The sequence below is a fragment of the Xenopus tropicalis genome, chromosome 7 (genome assembly GCF_000004195.4).
Source record: "Xenopus tropicalis strain Nigerian chromosome 7, UCB_Xtro_10.0, whole genome shotgun sequence".
In the NCBI taxonomy this organism is placed as follows: Eukaryota; Metazoa; Chordata; class Amphibia; order Anura; family Pipidae; genus Xenopus; species Xenopus tropicalis.
In genome coordinates, this window is record NC_030683.2 from 132,813,395 (window position 1) to 132,835,410 (window position 22,016).

The following is a 22,016-nucleotide window of genomic DNA, read 5'->3' on the forward strand; positions in this document are numbered from 1 at the left end:
CAGAATATCCAGGGGAGCCCTGCAACAGAGCCTCGATGAGCGAATCTTCTCCCCCTCCGCCGTTTCTGCCGTCTACAGCACAGTAAGTACCGGCCCAGTAACCCTGTGTGCCCCATACCTTTCCAGCGATTGGGGTAACTGCTAGGCCCATGTGTGTAACCTGCCCCATTATACCCCCCCCCCCTCCCCAGCTAAGTGACTCCAGTCCCCCCCAGTACTTACCCAGGTACAGAGCTCTGATTCTCTGTACTTCCTGCTTCTGGGCTGCTCTCTTTCCCATGGTCAGACAGGAACCCCCCCCTGGGTAAGTGAATCCAATCTCCCCCCAGTACTTACCCAGGTACAGAGCTCTGATTCTCTGTACTTCCTGCTCCTGGGCTGCTCTCTTTCCCATGGTCAGACAGGAACCTCCCCCCTGGGTAAGTGAATCCAATCTCCCCCCAGTACTTACCCAGGTACAGAGCTCTGATTCTCTGTACTTCCTGTTCCTGGGCTGCTCTCTTTCCCATGGTCAGGCAGGAACCTCCCCCTGGGTAAGTGAATCCAATCACCCCCAGTACTTACCCAGGTACAGAGGTACCTGTTCCACATCTCCGCACAAGGGGAGGAGTTACCTGGTCAGTAAGGAAATTAAACTCCTCCCATTGCATAAACATGGCAGCATTCGTGTCCTGCGCATTGTGCCTATGGGCTCGTATCGTTCCTTCCTGCGTCTCACTCTGATTTTACTCTCTTGCAGGTTGCAGCACAGGTAGCCAGGCAACCCGGCCCTCCGGCCCCTTCTCCTTATTCTACTCATGATTTATCCAAGGGACACCCTAATCTGGCTGCCACCCCTCCAGGGCATGCCGCCTCCCCAGGATTGTCACAGGTGAGTCCCATAACCAGCATTCTGGTCCAATCTGATCCCCCCCCCCCCCCCCCCCCCCCCCATTGTAAGCAGCAGTCCTGCCCTGCTTTATGGCTGAGATTCTAGCTATCTGTATAACAGAGCATTCTGTCACAGTGGCACAGATCCTATCTGATCCCCCCCATTGTAAGCAGCAGTCCTGCCCTGCTTTATGGCTGAGATTCTAGCTATCTGTATAACAGAGCATTCTGTCACAGTGGCACAGATCCTATCTGATCCCCCCATTGTAAGCAGCAGTCCTGCCCTGCTTTATGGCTGAGATTCTAGCTATCTGTATAACAGAGCATTCTGTCACAGTGGCACAGATCCTATCTGATCCCCCCCCCATTGTAAGCAGCAGTCCTGCCCTGCTTTATGGCTGAGATTCTAGCTATCTGTATAACAGAGCATTCTGTCACAGTGGCACAGATCCTATCTGATCCCCCCATTGTAAGCAGCAGTCCTGCCCTGCTTTATGGCTGAGATTCTAGCTATCTGTATAACAGAGCATTCTGTCACAGTGGCACAGATCCTATCTGATCCCCCCCATTGTAAGCAGCAGTCCAGCCCTGCTTTATGGCTGAGATTCTAGCTATCTGTATAACAGAGCATTCTGTCACAGTGGCACAGATCCTATCTGATCCCCCCCATTGTAAGCAGCAGTCCTGCCCTGCTTTATGGCTGAGATTCTAGCTATCTGTATAACAGAGCATTCTGTCACAGTGGCACAGATCCTATCTGATCCCCCCATTGTAAGCAGCAGTCCTGCCCTGCTTTATGGCTGAGATTCTAGCTATCTGTATAACAGAGCATTCTGTCACAGTGGCACAGATCCTATCTGATCCCCCCATTGTAAGCAGCAGTCCTGCCCTGCTTTATGGCTGAGATTCTAGCTATCTGTATAACAGAGCATTCTGTCACAGTGGCACAGATCCTATCTGATCCCCCCCATTGTAAGCAGCAGTCCTGCCCTGCTTTATGGCTGAGATTCTAGCTATCTGTATAACAGAGCATTCTGTCACAGTGGCACAGATCCTATCTGATCCCCCCATTGTAAGCAGCAGTCCTGCCCTGCTTTATGGCTGAGATTCTAGCTATCTGTATAACAGGGGGGGTGGTGACCGCATGTTGGTGTTGCCAAGTTGCCATGTGTGGTGCCCGTGCCGGTACAGTGGGTAGGTTATTTATAGGCAGGTAAGTGCGTAGGAGGATACACAGCCCCGGTACCACTCACTATAAACACAAAGTGCACACTCATGAGTCACGGCAGCGAGTCTATAGGATCCGGCAAAGCCATGAGTCACCCCCCGGCACTGGCGTCAGCACAAAACACTGAAAGGATTTTCTTAAAGGGAAAGTGACCCCAGGGGGAGGTGGGTGCCCCTTGTAGCTGCTTCCCTGCTATTGGGGAAGGGATTGGTGCAGAATTTGGCAACTGTCCCAACAAGTCTCACCGGTATAAATACTCAATCCCAGCTACTCCCTGCATGTGTGCAGCTACCTGGGAGTCCTCCCTGTCTGTAAATAGCCACGGCATTCCCTTTATTTCCTGTGAATGGCTAGAGGGGCGCATCTAGTAACCCGTAGCAACCAGTTGGCAGGCAGCATTTACCGGCTGTAAGGTGTATAGGGATGGCAGTGAGCACGTGGCTGCCTGATGTTATGGATTCATGTATATTTACTATGCTCTGTGTTGGCCCCACCCCCTCTCCTTAGTCCTGCCCCTTTCCCATTAGTACTGTTTATATTTTATTCCAATTAATTAAGTCCCTACAAAAATGCCCCCCCCCCCCCCCCATCCCTTATTGATTTACAGACCCCAAAGTTGGTTGGTATTATTTATCCCTTGCATATAAAAGAGAAATATCCTCCTCCTATAGTTCTGTAAAGGCAATGGGAATCCCGTATGGCAGCTCCTACACAGTGAGCAGGAATAGAATATGCTGTGTGCGGCCCCCTCATCCTACCGGCTGATTCATAGTCACTGGTACTTACCCAGGGGGCAGGACACTAACTGCCCCCACCCTCTCTCAGTGCTATGGTCACATATATGGTCACAGAGCCCCTCAGTGACTGCTAATATCCTTATCATTTACAGTAGGGGGTACATTATCCCTTATAATACATGAGTGATACTCAGAGTTCCCTGTATAACTCAGCCTGCAGCCTTGTGCCTTTATATGGGGGGCACAGAACCCCTCAGTGACTGCTAATATCCTTATTATTTACAGTAGGGGGTACATTATCCCTTATAATACATGAGTGATACTCAGAGTTCCCTGTATAACTCAGCCTGCAGCCTTGTGCCTTTATATGGGGGGCACAGAACCCCTCAGTGACTGCTAATATCCTTATCATTTACAGTAGGGGGTACATTATCCCTTATAATACATGAGTGATACTCAGAGTTCCCTGTATAACCCAGCCTGCAGCCTTGTGCCTTTATATGGGGGGCACAGAACCCCTCAGTGACTGCTAATATCCTTATCATTTACAGTAGGGGGTACATTATCCCTTATAATACATGAGTGATACTCAGAGTTCCCTGTATAACTCAGGCTGCAGCCTTGTGCCTTTATATGGGGGGCACAGAACCCCTCAGTGACTGCTAATATCCTTATCATTTACAGTAGGGGGTACATTATCCCTTATAATACATGAGTGATTTTCGGGTATTATTGCTGTGCGAGTATGTGAGCTTTGCCCCCCAGACTTACCCCCCAGACATTACTCGTGTGCCTCTCTCATTCGCAGGCTTCCTATGCGTCGGGCCAGAGCCCAGCAGCACCCACCCTGGTGTACCCTCAGCCACCGCAGACTATGAGTACTCAGCCCCAAAATCGCTCACCAGTAAGTACCCTGCCCCAGCCAATCAGGGAGTCCGATTCCCCTGCCATACCCTGTTACTGTTGGTCGGACTGTGTATATATAATTCCATTCTGACTGGAGCTCCGGGACCCTGTGGGATTTTAGTTTCGATTTCCGGATACTTTGTCATATGATTGGTGCATTCAGCTAAATTCCTCCTACGTTTGTGATTGGTCAAATTCTGATAGTGCTGATTGCCCCAAGCGTGTGATTGGTTCGATTGTGCAGGGCGGCACCTATTCATTTGAATAGGCAGATTGTGCTCGAGGAGATCTAAGTGTATGATTGGGCAGGTTTTGTTGAATGTCACCTCTGCGTGTGATTGGACAGATTCTGCCTTGCATCACCCACTGATTGGGCGACTTTTATTAACCTCTAATTACCAGCACCAAAATCCTTACAGGATCGTAGGTACCAGCACCATGTGTGTGTGTGATTTATATTGGGGAGGAAGGTGTGTGTGTGGAGGGGGGGGGGATAGTGCCCCCTAGGCTGATTTATATTGGGGAGGAAGGTGTGTGGGGGGGGGGGATAGTGCCCCCTAGGCTGTTTTATATTGGGGAGGAAGGTGTGTGGGGGGGCGGGATAGTGCCCCGTAGGCTGATTTATATTGGGGAGGAAGGTGTGTGGGGGGGCGGATAGTGCCCCCTAGGCTGATTTATATTGGGGAGGAAGGTGTGTGTGGGGGGGGGGATAGTGCCCCCTAGGCTGATTTATATTGGGGAGGAAGGTGTGTGGGGGGGCGGGATAGTGCCCCCTAGGCTGATTTATATTGGGGAAGAAGGTGTGTGTGTGGGGGGGGGGGATAGTGCCCCCTAGGCTGATTTATATTGGGGAGGAAGGTGTGTGTGTGTGTGGGGGGGGTTATTGCCCCCTAGGCTGATTTATATTGGGGAGGAAGGTGTGTGGGGGGGGATAGTGCCCCTAGGCTGATTTATATTGGGGAGGAAGGTGTGTGTGGGGGGGGGGGGGTTAGTGCCCCTTAGGCTGATTTATATTGGGCAGGAAGGTGTGTGTGTGGGGAGGGGGATAGTGCCCCCCAGGCTGATTTATATTGGGGAGGAAGGTGTGTGTGGGGGGGGGGGGTTAGTGCCCCTTAGGCTGATTTATATTGGGCAGGAAGGTGTGTGTGTGGGGAGGGGGATAGTGCCCCCTAGGCTTATTTATATTGGGGAGGAAGGTGTGTGTGGGGGGGGGGGGGGTTAGTGCCCCCTAGGCTTATTTATATTGGGGAGGAAGGTGTGTGTGGGGGGGGATAGTGCCCCCTAGGCTGATTTATATTGGGGAGGAAGGTGTGTGTGGGGGGGGATAGTGCCCCCTAGGCTGATTTATATTGGGGAGGAAGGTGTGGTGGGGGGGATAGTGCGCCCCCTAGGCTGATTTATATTAGGGACGTTAGGTGTGTGTATGTGGGGGGATAGTGCCCCCCAGGCTGATTTATATTGGGGAGGAAGGTGTGTGGGGGGGGATAGTGCCCCCTAGGCTGATTTATATTGGGGAGGAAGGTGTGTGGGGGGGGGGATAGTGCCCCCTAGGCTGATTTATATTGGGGAGGAAGGTGTGTGGGGGGGGGGGATAGTGCCCCCCAGGCTGATTTATATTGGGGAGGAAGGTGTGTGGGGGGGGGGATAGTGCGCCCCCTAGGCTGATTTATATTAGGGACTTTAGGTGTGTGTATGCGGGGGATAGTGCGCCCCCTAGGTCTGTAGGTGCTGTTATTACTCAATAGCCCAGATTCAGCATAAGACGCATCCTGGGGGTCTCTGAGTGCCCCCCTGTCCCCTGTGTCACCTGATTGGCCAGCTGGGTTTGTGATTATTACATAGAAGAATCCAGCACATTTGCTGCTCCCCATTGGTTCCTATAGAACATGTTGGCATGACCGCAGAGCCATAGGTTCCAGATCTCTGCCCCTCCCCCTGAGCCCTCCTGCTAATCCTGCTGTAGTTTGACCCTTCCTGCTCTCTGTACTTGTCTGTCACTATAGCTGAGCAGTCTGTGAGTGTCTGTGGGCATTTCCCTTGGCACCGTGTGGGAATGGCAGCTTGTTATTGTGTCCGTGCCGCCGCCGCCACGTGACTTCTGACTCTCTGTACCTCTCCTTTTGTGATTGTCTCTCTTGCTCCTCTCTTTAGTTTGCAGCTGGACCCCGACCTGCCCATCACCAGGTACTGTGCCTTCCGTTAGCCCTTTGTGCCCCGCACCCTCGCCATCCTCACTGACTGCCACACGCTCCTCCGGCCCTCGCTCTCTATCTGCCCTCAGTCAGGGCAACCGCTCGTGCCTAATATTGGCCCATACGTGTGACTGACGGCTAAATAAAGCATCTGTCTCTTTAAGAATCCTTTGTTAACACCAAGCTGATTGGCTAATTATCATTATGCCTCGGATGGTAAAATCTCCTGACTGGTTGGCTTCCATTCTGATAAGTGCCTGGTTGCTGTGTTTGGCAGACTAGCAACCAAAGAGCAGTTTAAAGGGCAAAACAATGCCAATCTGCCTACAGGCATCACAGGGTCCTGCAGCTTCTGGGCTGGTCCCTTTAATAAAAGATCAATTACCCCCTTATGCCCAGTGTTGGCACCATTTGTGCAGTAAGGAGGAGCCGGATGCTGGGGCAGATCAGCGGTGATGGTGATTCCCGGCACTAGTGCCCCCCCACACGCCCGCCTGTTTAGCGCTTACGGCAGCTCCATGGTGCAAAGGTGCATTTGTCTCTCAGGCTGAATTAAAGGGGAACTAAAGGAAAGATAACAGAAATTCCCCAGGGTGAGTTTAGCTTTGCTATTGGCTCATACAGTAAAGTGTTGGGTTACAAGTGACCAATAGTGGGGCGTTGGGGGCCGGGGGGGTATATAGTGCTTGGGACTGTATAGAACATTCCCCCTCATAATGAATGGGATCTCTTGTACCCATTTCACCCCTCAGAGAGAATGCACTTTTCATTGGAGGAGAGCTCTGTGTCAGCCATGTTGCTTTAATTCCCAGCATTCCCTGATGTCTTTGCTTGTTTCACGATGTCTCCTGTTGCCCTCTTGTCTGGCTACTGCTTCCCTTCCCCCCAGGATCAGACTGTGGCTAACTGGCCGCACCTTTCCTCAGGCAGTTGCAGCTGCACAGGGGGCACCCACAAACAGAGCCTTGTTCTTGGTATTAAAGGGAAACTATTCCTTAATTTCTATGTTTTCCCATACACAGTGACATAAGCACTTGAGCCTGACAGGCCCCAGCCGTGTGTATTAATGCACAAGTTCAACCCTCATATTGTGCTGCCTTCCCATTGGCCACTGCCCATCTGCCTTTATTAGATTCCCCCCTGGCTTAGCCCCCCCGGACTGCATGGCAATGGGATGCATAGAAAGAAATACCTGTACGGTATAGCCAACTTCCACTGGGTATAAAGTCTCCATTTCTTACCTCCTGGTCCCCTGGCTAGTGAGTAGGGACTGCCCAGAACTGGGCTGTTCTCTCTCCCATGGTCAGGCAGGAACCTCCCCCCTGGGTAAGTGAATCCAATCTCCCCCCAGTACTTACCCAGGTACAGAGCTCTGATTCTCTGTACTTCCTGCTCCTGGGCTGCTCTCTTTCCCATGGTCAGACAGGAACCCCCCCTGGGTAAGTGAATCCAATCTCCCCCAGTACTTACCCAGGTACAGAGCTCTGATTCTCTGTACTTCCTGCTCCTGGGCTGCTCTCTTTCACATGGTCAGACAGGAACCTCCCCCTGGGTAAGTGAATCCAATCTCCCCCCAGTACTTACCCAGGTACAGAGCTCTGATTCTCTGTACTTCCTGCTCCTGGGCTGCTCTCTTTCCCATGGTCAGACAGGAACCCCCCCTGGGTAAGTGAATCCAATCTCCCCCAGTACTTACCCAGGTACAGAGCTCTGATTCTCTGTACTTCCTGCTCCTGGGCTGCTCTCTTTCACATGGTCAGACAGGAACCCCCCCCTGGGTAAGTGAATCCAATCTCCCCCCAGTACTTACCCAGGTACAGAGCTCTGATTCTCTGTACTTCCTGCTCCTGGGCTGCTCTCTTTCCCATGGTCAGGCAGGAACCTCCCCCATGGTAAGTGAATCCAATCTCCCCCCAGTACTTACCCAGGTACAGAGCTCTGATTCTCTGTACTTCCTGCTCCTGGGCTGCTCTCTTTCCCATGGTCAGACAGGGATCTCCCCCTGGGTAAGTGAATCCAATCTCCCCCCAGTACTTACCCAGGTACAGAGCTCTGATTCTCTGTACTTCCTGCTCCTGGGCTGCTCTCTTTCCCATGGTCAGACAGGAACCCCCCCCCCCCTGGGTAAGTGAATCCAATCTCCCCCCCAGTACTTACCCAGGTACAGAGCTCTGGTTCTCTGTACTTCCTGCTCCTGGGCTGCTCTCTTTCCCATGGTCAGACAGGAACCTCCCCCTGGGTAAGTGAATCCAATCTCCCCCCAGTACTTACCCAGGTACAGAGCTCTGATTCTCTGTACTTCCTGCTCCTGGGCTGCTCTCTTTCCCATGGTAAATGAATGCAATCTCCCACTTATAATAATAATAATAATACAGAGAATCAGAACTTATACTGGGGCAAGATTTAGTTACCCCGGGGGAGGTTCCTGCCTGACCATAGAGCACCATTTATTCCCCACTGCACCAAACAGAGTAAACTGTGGGGCCCCTAATGGGTTAAAGATGAGTGTAAGCAGAGAATGTATTGGGGGGGGGGGCGGCAGAGGAACAGCCCAGTTGGGGGGCTGCCAGCCATGGAAAGATGTTTCTTAGGAAACATGAAACTCCCAATTATTTAATCTTTTCCAGACCCTCCCGAGCAGTAGGGCCCCACTGGGTCACATGATAGAGATACCACTTGGAATGTACCATTAACGGGGGGGGGGGTGCTAGTTCTACCATTCCCAGCATTCACCTTGTTTAACCAGCACTGCAGAAATGGCCAATAAAGCCCATGGCTCTGTATCATGCACTACAAATCCCAGCATCCTTAGCCAGTGGCCTTAGTCTGTCCTGTTCCTTCATCGCTCCTCCTTCCTACCATCTTTCTTTATACTATAAAGGGAAAAGATTTAGGGGGGAGAGAGTCAGTGGGTGACCTGTAGCCAGAAATGCCCCTTGCGGAGGACATAGGGGGGTATGAGCTGCTGCACAGGAAGGGAGGGTTTGTATGGACCAAACCATATTGGTCGGGGGGGGGATATAAGCCACTGCACAGGAAGGGAGGGTTTGTATGGACCAAACTATATTGGTCGGGGGGGGGATATAAGCCACTGCACAGGAAGGGAGGGTTTTCTTATGGACCAAACCATATTGGTTGGGGGGGTATGAGCTGCTGTACTGGAAGGGAGGGTTTGTATGGACCAAACCATATTGGTCAGGGGGGGGTATATTTTGTCTCACTCATGTTGCCGATAGGCTGTTTTGTCTTTGTCTCTCCTACTGATCTCTGTATACTCTTCCATTGGCTTCCCCTCTGTCTCTGCTGCTCTGGTTCATTCTCCAAGGGAGGATTCAGACCCATCCAGGTAATTGACCAATAGCTGCCCGAAGCTTGTCCTGATGTAAGCGGCCTTGGATTAAAGGGGCGGTCTTCATTATTTATTTATTTTTATAGTTTTTTAATTATTTACCACCATTGCAGCTTTCAAATGGGGGTCACTGACCCCGGCAGCCAAACCCTATTGCTCTGTGAGGCTCCAGTTTTATTGTTATTGTTACTTTTTATTCCTTATCTCTCTATTCAGCCCCTCCCCTATTCATATACCAGCCTCTCATTCCAACCGCTCCCAGGTTGCTAAGGTAATTTGTACCCTAGCAACCAGATAGCTGCTGAAACTCCAAACTGGAGAGCTGCTGAGCAAAAAGTGAAATATCTAAAAAAAAACTACAAATAATAAAAAATGAAGACCAATTGCAAATTGTCTCTCTACATCATGCTAAAAGTAAAGGTGAACAACCCCTTTAATGCAGAGAAAGCTGCAGTGTAATAGGTTGTGTATGGCAGCTCCGCTTTCCCAGTATAACCTTCCCTTAATGTCTGTCCTAGTCATTTACTATTCAAACCAATGGTGCCACTCTATCTTTATGCCCCCCATTAGTGCCACAAAGACCCTAATCTGGCAACACAGTTCCAGTTAAATTACCCCCCTCCCTGCACAGAGTGGAACTGGTCCTGTTGGTGTATGTGATGGCCTGAGAGCAGGTCCCGACTGGGATATAAAATAGGCTCTAGGGCATTCCCAGTACCCAAACAGCCCCCCTGGCATTCCCAGTACCCTAAGGCCGAATCAGCCCCCCCAGCCCAATACATAGCCCCCAGTCTGGGCCCGCCTCTTAGCCACTGGGCCAGATTTCCCCCTCCCATTGGCTGCTGTAATGGTCTCCCCAAGTAATAGCTGGGCCAAATGCAGTTTAAAATGCCCCGGGAGAGGGGGCTCCTACCTAAGGTGCTTGGGGGGGGGGGGGGGGGGGATTCAGATGAACCTATCTGGGTTGCTATGATTGACAGTTTAATGCCAGCGCAGGGATGAACAATGGAGGTAGAAGTTGCCTTAAGGTTCTATCACAGTCGGTTCTGACCCAGTCGCCTTCTGTCTCTGTTCTTTCTCTGCAGTTTTTCCAGAGGACCCAGATTCAGCCTCCCCGTGCCGCCATCCAGACTAGTAGCCCCTCCATCCGGGCCGGGGCCCAGACCCCAACTGCGGTCTATCAAACCAACCAGCACATCATGATGGTCAATCATCTGCCGATGCCATATGCAATGCCCCAGGGGCCACAGTACTGCATTCCCCAGGTATGGCAGCCCTTCCATTGTGCCCTGCTCATATGTGCCACCCCAGGTTTAGTAGGTACCATCACACTGGTAACCTGGCCTGGGCTAGGATATAAAATAGGCCCTCGGGCATTCCCAGTACCCAGAGGCCAAACTGCCCCCTTGGCACCAGGGCTGCCCTACTCTATATACCCTATGGCGCCAGGGCTGCCCTACTCTATATACCCCTTGGTGCCAGGGCTGCCCTACTCTATATACCCCTTGGTGCCAATGTTGCCCTACTCTATATACCCCTTGGTGCCAATGCTGCCTTACTGTATTAGCTCCCAGCCCAGCTGTGTAACCTAATGTTGTTCCCTTTCAGTACCGACACAGTGCCCCCCCATACGTGGGGCCTCCCCAGCAGTACCCAGTTCAGCCGCCTGGTCCTAGTCCGTTCTACCCCGGCCCGGGGCCCGGAGACTTTCCGACCCCCTATGGTAAGGCTGCCTGTCCTTTTCATTGGCTTTTTGGGAGTCTGTGCCTTCCTTGTTGTATAGAGAGAAGAAAGCCGTAACCAGGGAGAGGCAGGTTTTGGGGTGAGACTGACTAACTGGGGGTGCCCTAATCTAACAGCTGGCATAGAAACCTGCATATTCTGCAAAAAAAGTTTCTCCTAAACTGGCGAGTTGCTTCTGCCCATCACGCTCTAGACAAACGTCTGTCTCTCCCAGAGGAACAAGGGGCAAAGTGTCAGAATTCAGTGGCGTCACCCACAGAGCAGAACCTGGGGGCTCCCTCTAGTGGCCAAATTGTGTTATTGCTTGGCCTGTTGGGATCAGCCACTATCCCAGCCTGGACTGAACCAGATCTGCGGGGCGGGGGATCTGTTAACTGGTTGCACTGGATCTGTGTACCCCGAGGCACCTTCCGGTGGGATGTCTCACACGTGGGGGGGGATTTACTTATACACAAGGACTTCTCTCTCAGCAGACTGGGGGACACAGGAACTGGGGGTACAGTCTCGACCACTAGAAGGCAGGCGATAGAGGAAAAAGACTCCTCTTTCTGGTACTAAACCCCTCACACCCACCCGGAGAATTCTGGTTTATTTTATATTCCTCAGAAGACATGATTGGCTGGCCTTCTCACCTGTCTGGAAGCTGGGCGGAGCTTCGGCATAATGCACACTTCCTTTCCCCTTCCTTTCACGCTAGAGTGCTCCCACTCGCTTTACGGCACATCTGCTCGCCATCCCAACCTACTCCCAGTTACAGCAGGGGGAATGGGATCCTATGCGGAAGGCAGGCTCCAAGGGAGGGAGGAACCTTCAGGGGCAAATTAAGGAATGCTCAAGCAGTTAAAAGGACAGATTTGGTTTGTTATTAACCCTACTTACCTGCACCGTGGATGAGGGCAACTGTGAGGGACCCCTTTCCCCACAGGCTACATCTGCTGTTTGGCCTCTTCTCAGTCCAGTTCCAAGATCTGTTTTCAGGGTAAGCCCAGGACACCCAAATCCTTCAGCCAAGATCAGCCTGAGGGGCAGGCCTCACCTATACAGTGGGAGGCACAGCAAGATCTTGTATCTATGGGGGTATCACCTGGGGATCCCCCTCCACGCTTCTTCATGCTGCCTTCCTACCATTCATGCTTCTAGAACCATCTCTGTACAACCCAGAGACACCTTCATAGAGTCTATTCATGGGAGGGACCCAACAGGCCTGAGTTTGATCCATTTGTCCTGTCGGGTTCAAAATGGAGTCGTTGGGATCCCTCATCGCATCCATGAGTCCTGGGCCAAGTCCATGCCATCTGGGGGTTGCCCTGCACATTCCCATTTTTCCTTCCTTCCAGAAATTCTTAAAATTTTCCTTCCTGGCGTTATCAGTTCACGGCACTTCTGTTCAGACTTACCTCGATACCATGGGCCTTTACCAAGGCGACGGCAGCTCCATCGGCCGAACTGCTTAGGGCATATCCATGGCACTATTTAGGCTACTTTACATTCAAGGCCCAATCCTGTTAGGCGGCACAGCCTCCTTCTTGCAATGCCAACTTTGGCCGGCCTGGGATGGGCCATCATCAACAAAAGTTGTCTCTCCCTCCCAGCCCTTTCCCCTAGCATTTAGGCTTGATGTTCCACACCAGGCTTGCCCAGTTCATGGCACACTGCAGAGTTCGCTTGACCTTTACTGTCAATGCATAGAGGACTCCATGTTCCTCAACTTGTGTATGTTCCCCTTCCTCTCCTCCCACCCAGGGTGGTCAAGGTCAGAAGGGAGCACTGTGATGTTCATAGTTCCCCCCTGGCCTCTCGGAGCTTGGTTCTCCGGCCTGGAGAATGTGGCAGAAGGTCCCATCTGACACCTCATCCCCAAGATGCTCCGTTTCACAGTGTGGCCCTTGGCTCCCTAGTACTCAACTGAAAGTGGTTGTCTCCACAGATCATCGCTACCTTCATGGCCACCAGAAAACCCATGTTGGCCAAAGCCTTCCATTGACTCTTAAAGGAACAGTAACACCAAAAAATGAAAGTGTATAAAAGTAACTAAAATATAATGTGCTGCTGCCTGCACTGGTAAAAGTTGTGTGTTTACTTCAGAAAGTCTACTATAATTTATATAAATACCCCGCTGTGTAGCCCCGGGGGCAGCCATTCAAAGGAGAAAAGGCACAGGCACATAGCAGATAACAGATAAAACAGGAGGGTCTTAAAGCTACAGTCTGTGCTTCCTACCCCCTGTACTTTTTTGGGGGGCAGCTTTGGTCTCCCCAATGGCCCTGTGTCCCATAGTCTCGCTCCTGGTGGGTTGCATCAGTATAGTGCCCGAAGGAGGGGTCTTCATTCCTATAGTGTTCTGCCCCTTAGGAACCATGGGCATTGCCCACTGTGTCCTATACAATGGCACAATCTACCCCCACTGTATTCCTGAACCTGATGTACGGGGGGCAGAGACGGCCCCTCTGGAGCTGGGGCAGAGACGGCCCCTCTGGGGCTGGGGCAGAGACGGCCCCTCTGGGGCTGGGGCAGAGACGGCCCCTCTGGGGCTGGGGCAGAGACGGCCCCTCTGGGGCTGGGGCAGAGACGGCCCCTCTGGGGCTGGGGCAGAGACGGCCCCTCTGGGGCTGGGACTGGGGCAGAGACGGCCCCCTCTGGGGCTGGGACTGGGGCAGAGACGGCCCCCTCTGGGGCTGGGACTGGGGCAGAGACGGCCCCCTCTGGGGCTGGGACTGGGGCAGAGACGGCCCCCTCTGGGGCTGGGACTGGGGCAGAGACGGCCCCCTCTGGGGCTGGGACTGGGGCAGAGACGGCCCCCTCTGGGACTGGGGCAGAGACGGCCCCCTCTGGGGCTGGGGCAGAGACGGGCCCCTCTGGGGCTGGGGCAGAGACGGGCCCCTCTGGGGCTGGGGCAGAGACGGGCCCCTCTGGGGCTGGGGCAGAGACGGGCCCCTCTGGGGCAGGGGCAGAGCCCAGAGTACTGGGCTTATATACAACATGGCAGTACAGTCTGTGTCCCAGTGCTGGGGTTGGGGCCGGGGTGAGTTGGCCCACAGGTTGCTCTCCAAATGCCCCCTGAGTTGAGGGGCTAAGGGGGTTATATCTGGTGGGGGGGGGGGGCAGAGTTGCACTGTGCTAGGATCCTCGTGTGTCAGTAAAGCCCCCCTTGTGTGTATGAGGTGGGTTTGGGGGGCACCATAGTGGCCTCACTTCATGGGCAGAACATGGCGGTGCCGGTGGATACGTGGGGGTTTGACTCGCGGCCCCCCTGATTTTCCCAATGATCTTCTGATTGTTTCTCTGTGTGTTTGCCATGCAGGAGCCCCGTTCTACTCGAGCCAACCCGTGTACCAGTCTGCGCCCATCATTGTGCCTACCCAGCAGCAGCAGCAGCCGCCTCCCCCTGCCAAGCGAGAGAAGAAGCCGGTACAGAGCCAATCAACTTGCCCCTTTGGCTGTTATGCCCATTGTTATACGTGGGGATCAGTTGGGACGTGCTTAGGGTTAATAACGTGGGGGGGGTTCGTCTGCTCTGCTCAGACACCCCTAGAATTGCTTGCCATAGCTGCTTCTCTCCCTGCCCCCTCCAGCCCCCCGAGCCCTAACCGCACCCCTTTCCCTTCCTTTTCAGATTAGAATACGAGACCCCAATCAAGGGGGCAAAGATATCACAGAGGAAATCATGTCGGGAGTAGGCAGTCGGAACTCCACCCCGCCCATCCTCAGACCCAACTCTACGCCGACGCCCCCTCAGGTAAGGAGAGTGTAAGGGCATCACCGCATTATTAAAGGGGAAGTAAAGCCCCCTCCCTTGAGATCACATGACAGGGACGCCAGGATCACATGACAGGGGCACCATAAACGAGAGGCGCTGCAACTACAACATTATACAGTTAATATAAATGCGATTCTGCGCAGCCGGGGGAGTGGCCATAGTAGCGAGGCGGATAACCAATCAGCTGTTACAATGCAAGGGGTCACATGTCTTGCATGGCTCACCCCTATAGGGTGGAAAGGTCTCTAGTGTGTAACCTTGCACTTTAGGGGGTCCCAGGGGGGGGCTGCACTGGGCAATGGCGCCACTCATTGGCTGGAGTGTATGTGGGTCACATGTTCAAACGGCAGGAAGAGGAAATGCTTGCTGGGTCTGTGTCTCTAATTTGATGTCTTTCTTTTCCTTTTCCTGTCTCCTGTTGTTTTTCCTTCCTGCCTTTATTCTTTAATTGAATTGAACTTTTATTTTGCTTCCCATTGGTCGGCTTTTATCCACTCTTTGCTTTGTTTCTCTTTCCTGTTTCCTCCCCACTTCCTCTCCTCTGCTTCCTGCTTTGGCCACTTCCCTCCCTTTTTAATCTCATTGGTCTTTCATCACCTCCTCCTACATTTCCTTTTTCCTCTCCCCCTCCTTCCTGTTTCCTGTCCCTTTTTTCCTGCTTTCATTCATTTCTTTATTCCTGTTTCCTGTCAACCTCTTCCTGTTATCCTTTACTTCCTGTTTCCTGTTACCCACTGGGTAACCCCTATATTATCATCTACTCCCCCCCAACCCAACATGGGACCCTCCATTCAAATGTCCCCCCCTCCCTGTTGTGTTTCCTTTATTCCGTTCTCATTTTTGTCCCACTTTTGCCAGTTTTTCTGTTCGCGCGCTCATTATCACCCTCTTTTGTACTTCAAATCCCAGCAGCTGCCTAGCCAGGCGCCCGAGCACGGCCCAGTGGTGTACGGGACTATGGAGAGTCCTCATCTCCCAGCGACTTTCCCTGCCGCTCCTGTCAGCGAACCCAAACCAGGTCAGTGCCCCCCGACCCACTTCCTTATGTTTCCCTTCAGCCCCCCCCCCATTCCTACTGTTAGTCCCACCGGCCCTGCTGGGAGGCTGTTCCCTGTACCTACCCCCCTTTCTGTAAAGTAGCACTTCCTTATGGCCCCAGAAGTCTTTCCCAGTAAGCCTATCTGGTACCTCTGCCACTTTTCCTCCATCCAAGCCTGCGCTTCCCACCATGCCCTGTACGCTTCTGTTATTCTCATGTCACAGCCTGCAAGGCATTGTGGGTATTCCTGGCTGATTGCTGCCACGTTGTTTAGTCAGGACCAGCAGTGCAGAAAACTACAAGGGACAGACGCTGCTCCCATCAGCAGTGGAAATGACTAATATATAATTAATATAGGGAGGTTACTCGTTTGCTTTAGGGACCAGTGATTGGTCAGTGACTCCTATCTGTCCAATCAGAATGGAGCAGTCACTCAGGTTGTTCTGCTTATTGCCCCTACAGAAGAGAAGCCCAAGCCGGAGCACACCGTAAAAGCCACGCCCCCCCCATGTGTGCGGCCCGACCCCGTAGATATTGGCACCAGTGATGTCATCGAGCAGACGCCCAGACCCGCCTCCTCTGAGCGCCCCGAGCTCCAACCGTGTCTTCTGCCGGGGGTAACGGCCGCCCCTATCGTGGTACCCATTGTGCCCACCGCCCAAGCCTTTCCTTGCCACCTGGATGATACGAGGGGCAGCGAGAGCCCGGCAGAGGTGCGTGCCCCCACTCCCAGCACCCCGCAAGAGTCAGACCCGGCCGAAACGGAGGAGGTGGTATGCAAGGACCCTGTGGGGCAAGTGGCGCCCGCTGATGCCCCTCTGCCTGCCTCTGCTTTGCCTGCTCAGGAAATGAATGGCCTAGGGGACGATATGGCCGGTACGGCGGCCGGCGCTGCAGGGGAGGAGTCGGCCCTGGCAGAAGTGGATTTGCCCGAGGTGCCCGGTTTGGCTGCGCCAATGGATGCAGACGCTGAATGCACTACTTCTTCCAACGTGCCTCTTTCCTCCCCGGCTCTGTCTGCCTCCCCACTGCCCGACTCTCCTCCTCCTCTCATTGCTGCTAGCCTCTCCCCCCCTGCCAGCGCCCTCGCCACCCTCTGTGCCCAAGATGTGGCAGAGCAGGAAGATGGCAGAGCCGCCACCCTAGAGAGTGACGGAGAGGGACAGGGCAAAGGGAGAACCGAGGGGGACTCCGAGCTGGAATCCAGTGTTAAACTCCTGAGCATCAACTCCAAGAAGAGCCCTGTGGAAGGTAGGTCATCTTGCCCCTGCTTGTGGGCTGAGCCCCGGCCTCCATTGCTTATAGTTTGTGGGGAACATAAGCCCTGTGAGAAGGTAGGTCATCTTGCCCCCTCTTGTGGGCTGAGCCCCGGCCTCAATTGCTAATAGTTTGTGGGGAACATAATCCCTGTGGAAGGTAGGTCATCTTGCCCCCTATTGTGGGCTGAGCCCCGGCCTCCGTTGCTTATAGTTTGTGGGGAACATAAGCCCGGTGGAAGGTAGGTCATCTTGCCCCTGCTTGTGGGCTAAGCCCCGGCCTCAATTGCTTATAGTTTGTGGGGAACATAAGCCCTGTGGGAAGGTAGGTCATCTTGCCCCCTATTGTGGGCTGAGCCCCAGCCTCCGTTGCTTATAGTTTGTTGGGAACATAAGCCCTGTGGAAGGTAGGTCATCTTGCCCCTGCTTGTGGGCTAAGCCCCGGCCTTAATTGCTTATAGTTTGTGGGGAACATAAGCCCTGTGGGAAGGTAGGTCATCTTGCCCCTGCTTGTGGGCTGAGCCCCAGCCTCCGTTGCTTATAGTTTGTTGGGAACATAAGCCCTGTGGAAGGTAGGTCATCTTGCCCCTGCTTGTGGGCTAAGCCCCGGCCTCAATTGCTTATAGTTTGTGGGGAACATAAGCCCTGTGGGAAGGTAGGTCATCTTGCCCCTGCTTGTGGGCTAAGCCCCGGCCTCAATTGCTTATAGTTTGTGGGGAACATAAGCCCTGTGGGAAGGTAGGTCATCTTGCCCCTGCTTGTGGGCTAAGCCCCGGCCTCAATTGCTTATAGTTTGTGGGGAACATAAGCCCTGTGGGAAGGTAGGTCATCTTGCCCCTGCTTGTGGGCTGAGCCCCGACCTCTGTTGCTTATAGTTTGTGGGGAACATAAGCCCTGTCCTGGCTGTTAAATGCCAATAGCAGAACCGGCCGTGCTAACCAGCCGCTGTGAATATCTGGCCAGTTTTTCTGCCGAGGGGCTTCCCAGACAGGAGCCATGGGGAAATTGGTTTGATTTACTGGGAGCTGCCTGAGAGGCATGCTGCAGCTTAGGCAAGGGAGGGGCTTGTTTGTACAGAGCTCATTATCTCTGATAGATATTCTGTGTATGAGAAATGGAACAGACCTGTACCAATCTATCTACAGCCCCGGCCGCCATAACTGCACCAAAGATGTGGCAGAAACCAAAAGATGAGAGTCCAGACATAGAGGAGATCTCACAGTCAGAGACCGAGGTAAGTTGTTCTCTTGGATATATTGCCCCTGCGGGGGTCACTTCCTGTGGGAGGGCAGAGCTGAATTATGGGGTGTGGCCAAGCTTAGCCCAACCCCCTATTGCAGAAGGTTATAGACCTATTGCCGTGGTACAGCACCAATCCCTGCTTGAAGTTGGAAAAGCCACACCCCCAGCCAAAGGGCAATAAAACTATGGCACATAGGGATTCCCCTGTACTAAGCACAATTCAGCAGGAACAGCCCCCTAAGTTTGCCCATAGCCTGTACAGAGAGATACCATAAAACTATGGCACATAGGGATTCCCCTGTACTAAGCACAATTCAGCAGGAACAGCCCCCTAAGTTTGCTCATAGCCTGTACAGAGAGATACCATAAAACTATGGCACATAGGGATTCCCCTGTACTAAGCACAATTCAGCAGGAACAGCCCCCTAAGTTTGCCCATAGCCTGTACAGAGAGATACCATAAAACTATGGCACATAGGTATTCCCCTGTACTAAGCACAATTCAGCAGGAACAGCCCCCTAAGTTTGCTCATAGCCTGTACAGAATGAGGATGGAATGCCATACTCTTCCTACAGCCACAATATGAGGATGATCCCCTAGAGGACAAAGTCACAGAATTGGATCAAGACCCAGTCACATACAGCGGTACCAGCACAATGGAGGTGGAGCAGCTGTACCTTAACAATGCCAAGCCACAGGAGCAGAATGGGGAGGTGGAGCCTATACGCAATGGGGCTGATGCCGTCTCTGAGAGTGAAGGCACCGATATCCCATCAGGCACTGAGGAAGGCTTGGCCTACCCTTACAGTAAAGCAGGTAATGCTGACGATACAGTGTTTGTAAATAAAAATATCCACATACGAAATGTAAAGTAGAAGTTCCCCTTTAATGTTCAATACAAGGCTCGCTAGTAGCAGTAGTGGTATTGGCCTACTGTTCTGTGTTCTGATCCGCAGCCTTCCTTCTTCTCTTGTGCAGGAATCGGTGCAGCCGAGCAACCCCCCGACCCCTCTCAGGAGCCCCCGGCACCTCCACAGTCGGCTGATGGGAAGCGCCAGTACGACCGTGACTTCCTGCTGGGGTTCCAGTACATGCCCGCGTGTGTCCAGAAGCCCGAGGGCCTCCCCCCCATCAGCGACGTGGTTCTGGACAAGGTGATTTGTCATGGTGCCACCGGTCACGTGCAGTCTGATTACTGCGGGTATTTGGGCTGGCACCCTTCCTTTCTTCTATACAACTGCCCTGTCTGTGTTAGACCTGGGGGTGCAAAGGGCAAGTATCTGTGCCAGTGTAGCCATACTGCGGGTATTTGGGCTTGGCACCCTTCCTTTCTTCTATACAACTGCCCTGTCTGTGTTAGACCTGGGGGTGCAAAGGGCAAGTATCTGTGCCAGTGTAGCCATACTGCGGGTTTTTGGGCTGGCACCCTTCCTTTCTTCTATACAACTGCCCTGTCTGTGTTAGACCTGGGGGTGCAAAGGGCAAGTATCTGTGCCAGTGTAGCCATACTGTGGGTATTTGGGCTGGCACCCTTCCTTTCTTCTATACAACTGCCCTGTCTGTGTTAGACCTGGGGGTGCAAAGGGCAAGTATCTGTGCCAGTGTAGCCATACTGCGGGTATTTGGGCTGGCACCCTTCCTTTCTTCTATACAACTGCCCTGTCTGTGTTAGACCTGGGGGTGCAAAGGGCAAGTATCTGTGCCAGTGTAGCCATACTGCGGGTATTTGGGCTGGCACCCTTCCTTTCTTTTATACAACTGCCTTGTCTGTGTTAGACCTGGGGGTGCAAAGGGCAAGTATCTGTGCCAGTGTAGCCATACTGCGGGTATTTGGGCTGGCACCCTTCCTTTCTTTTATACAACTGCCTTGTCTGTGTTAGACCTGGGGGTGCAAAGGGCAAGTATCTGTGCCAGTGTTGCCATACTGCGGGTATTTGGGCTGGCACCCTTCCTTTCTTCTATACAACTGCCCTGTCTGTGTTAGACCTGGGGGTGCAAAGGGCAAGTATCTGTGCCAGTGTCTCCATACTGCGGGTATTTGGGCTGGCACCCTTCCTTTCTTCTATACAACTGCCCTGTCTGTGTTCTGCCCTTTTTACCCCCCAAGTCTGTCTTTTGCCTACCCCTCCTTATTGTACCAAGTGTGTATGTAGCCTGGCACCCACTCATGCCAGTGGCACTGTGCCTGCAAATGACCCCTTTATTGGAACTCCCTATAGATCCTCTCAGGTCCCTGTCTGTGTTTCAAATGAGGGGTGGGCGTGTCCTAACAGTCCCTGCCAGAAGCACAGTAGGAGGGGGAGAGCCAATCACAGCCCTGCACTCACACAAGCACAGACAGGCTTCAGTTCCCTGTCAGGTCAGCCTAGCTGCTGATTGGATCCTATCCTACAGTGCTGCACAGCCTGGGAAAGGAGGCAGCAGGAAGTGGCACAGATGGGCGGGGCTAGTGGGCATTTTTAAAGATGAGTCCAATTCATTGGGGCAATTTGTCACACAATACGTCCCCTTTAAAGTGCCGCCCCCTGAGTATTGTTTATTCCTCTCATTGGCAGATCAATCAGCCCAAACTGCCCATTCGGGCCCTGGATGCTCGGATGCTGCAGCGGGGGCCAGATTTCACCCCTGCCTATGCTGATTTTGGGAGACCCGCCCCTGGGGGCCGGGGCATGCCGGTGAGTATTGGCCGATGGCCCAGAATAACGGCCATAGAACCAGGGTTCCTAAATGGTAACCGGGCCCCCCCGGGAAGCCTGTAATGGCCCCTCAGCAGCCTTGTTGTGTTGTACCCTGTAGCTGCTGAGTGTGGGCCCCCGGCGCTCCCAGCCGGGACAGAGGCGAGAGCCCCGAAAGATCATCATGAACATCTCCGTCAGCGACGACGTCCATCTGAAGAAATCGGAAAACGCCTGGAAGCCCAGCGTCAAACGGGATAGTCTGCCGGAGGATCCGGATAGCATCAGAACTCAGGTGGGCGGGCCTAACCCCCAGCTGTCATTGTGCTGTACACCAGTGGTACTCCATAGGCTGTACAGTGATGGTGACACTTGCCCCACATCTCTACAGGGCATTAAAGGGGTGTGTCACCTTTGTATGATGTAGAGAGTGACATTCTGAGACAATTTGCAATTGGTCTTCATTTTTTATTATTTGTAGATTTTTTTAGTTTATTTCATTTTCAGTTCAGCAGCTGCTTGGTTGCTAGTGTCCAAGTTACCTTAGCAACCAGGGAGCGGTTGGAATGAGAGGCTGGTATATGAATAGGGGAGGGGCTGAATAGAAAGATAAGGAATAAAAAGTAACAATAACACTGGAGCCTCACAGAGCAATAGGGTTTGGCTGCCGGGGTCAGTGACCCCCATTTTAACTGCAAAGAGTCAGAAGAAGGAAAATAATTCAAAAACTATAACAAATAATTAATGAAGACCAATTGAATAGTTGCTTAGAATTGGCCACTCTATAACATACTAAAAGTTAACTTAAAGGTTAACCTCCCCTTTGATTAGGCCTGATATACTTCATGCCTTAATGGGGGTTAAGTTTCCCTTTAGAAACACCTTATGCATTTTCCTTTATTGGAAAAAAAAAAAAATCATCATTCTAATTGGCTGTTGTGTTACTGCTCCTAAAATGTTCCTGCTTTGGGAATTTCCTCACCACCCCAAAGAGGTGGGGGTTGGTTTCACAGCTTTCACT

General features: G+C 52.7%; 1 protein-coding gene across 7 annotated transcripts in view; it reads left to right on the plus strand.

Moving 5' to 3' along the window:
- Positions 1-22,016, plus strand: part of eif4g3 (eukaryotic translation initiation factor 4 gamma, 3) — a 56,631-nt gene that overhangs the window by 20,877 nt on the left and 13,738 nt on the right. For 5 of the 7 annotated variants that reach the window (XM_031904881.1, XM_031904882.1, XM_031904883.1 and 2 more), the window contains 16 exon segments: positions 4-82; positions 740-871; positions 3,644-3,739; positions 5,893-5,925; positions 9,259-9,279; positions 10,368-10,547; positions 10,891-11,005; positions 14,327-14,433; positions 14,639-14,761; positions 15,692-15,800; positions 16,284-17,072; positions 18,223-18,311; positions 18,896-19,136; positions 19,299-19,474; positions 20,876-20,995; positions 21,117-21,290. In XM_031904881.1, the coding sequence (XP_031760741.1) occupies positions 4-82; positions 740-871; positions 3,644-3,739; positions 5,893-5,925; positions 9,259-9,279; positions 10,368-10,547; positions 10,891-11,005; positions 14,327-14,433; positions 14,639-14,761; positions 15,692-15,800; positions 16,284-17,072; positions 18,223-18,311; positions 18,896-19,136; positions 19,299-19,474; positions 20,876-20,995; positions 21,117-21,290 (2,584 nt within the window). 7 annotated transcript variants of the gene reach the window in all.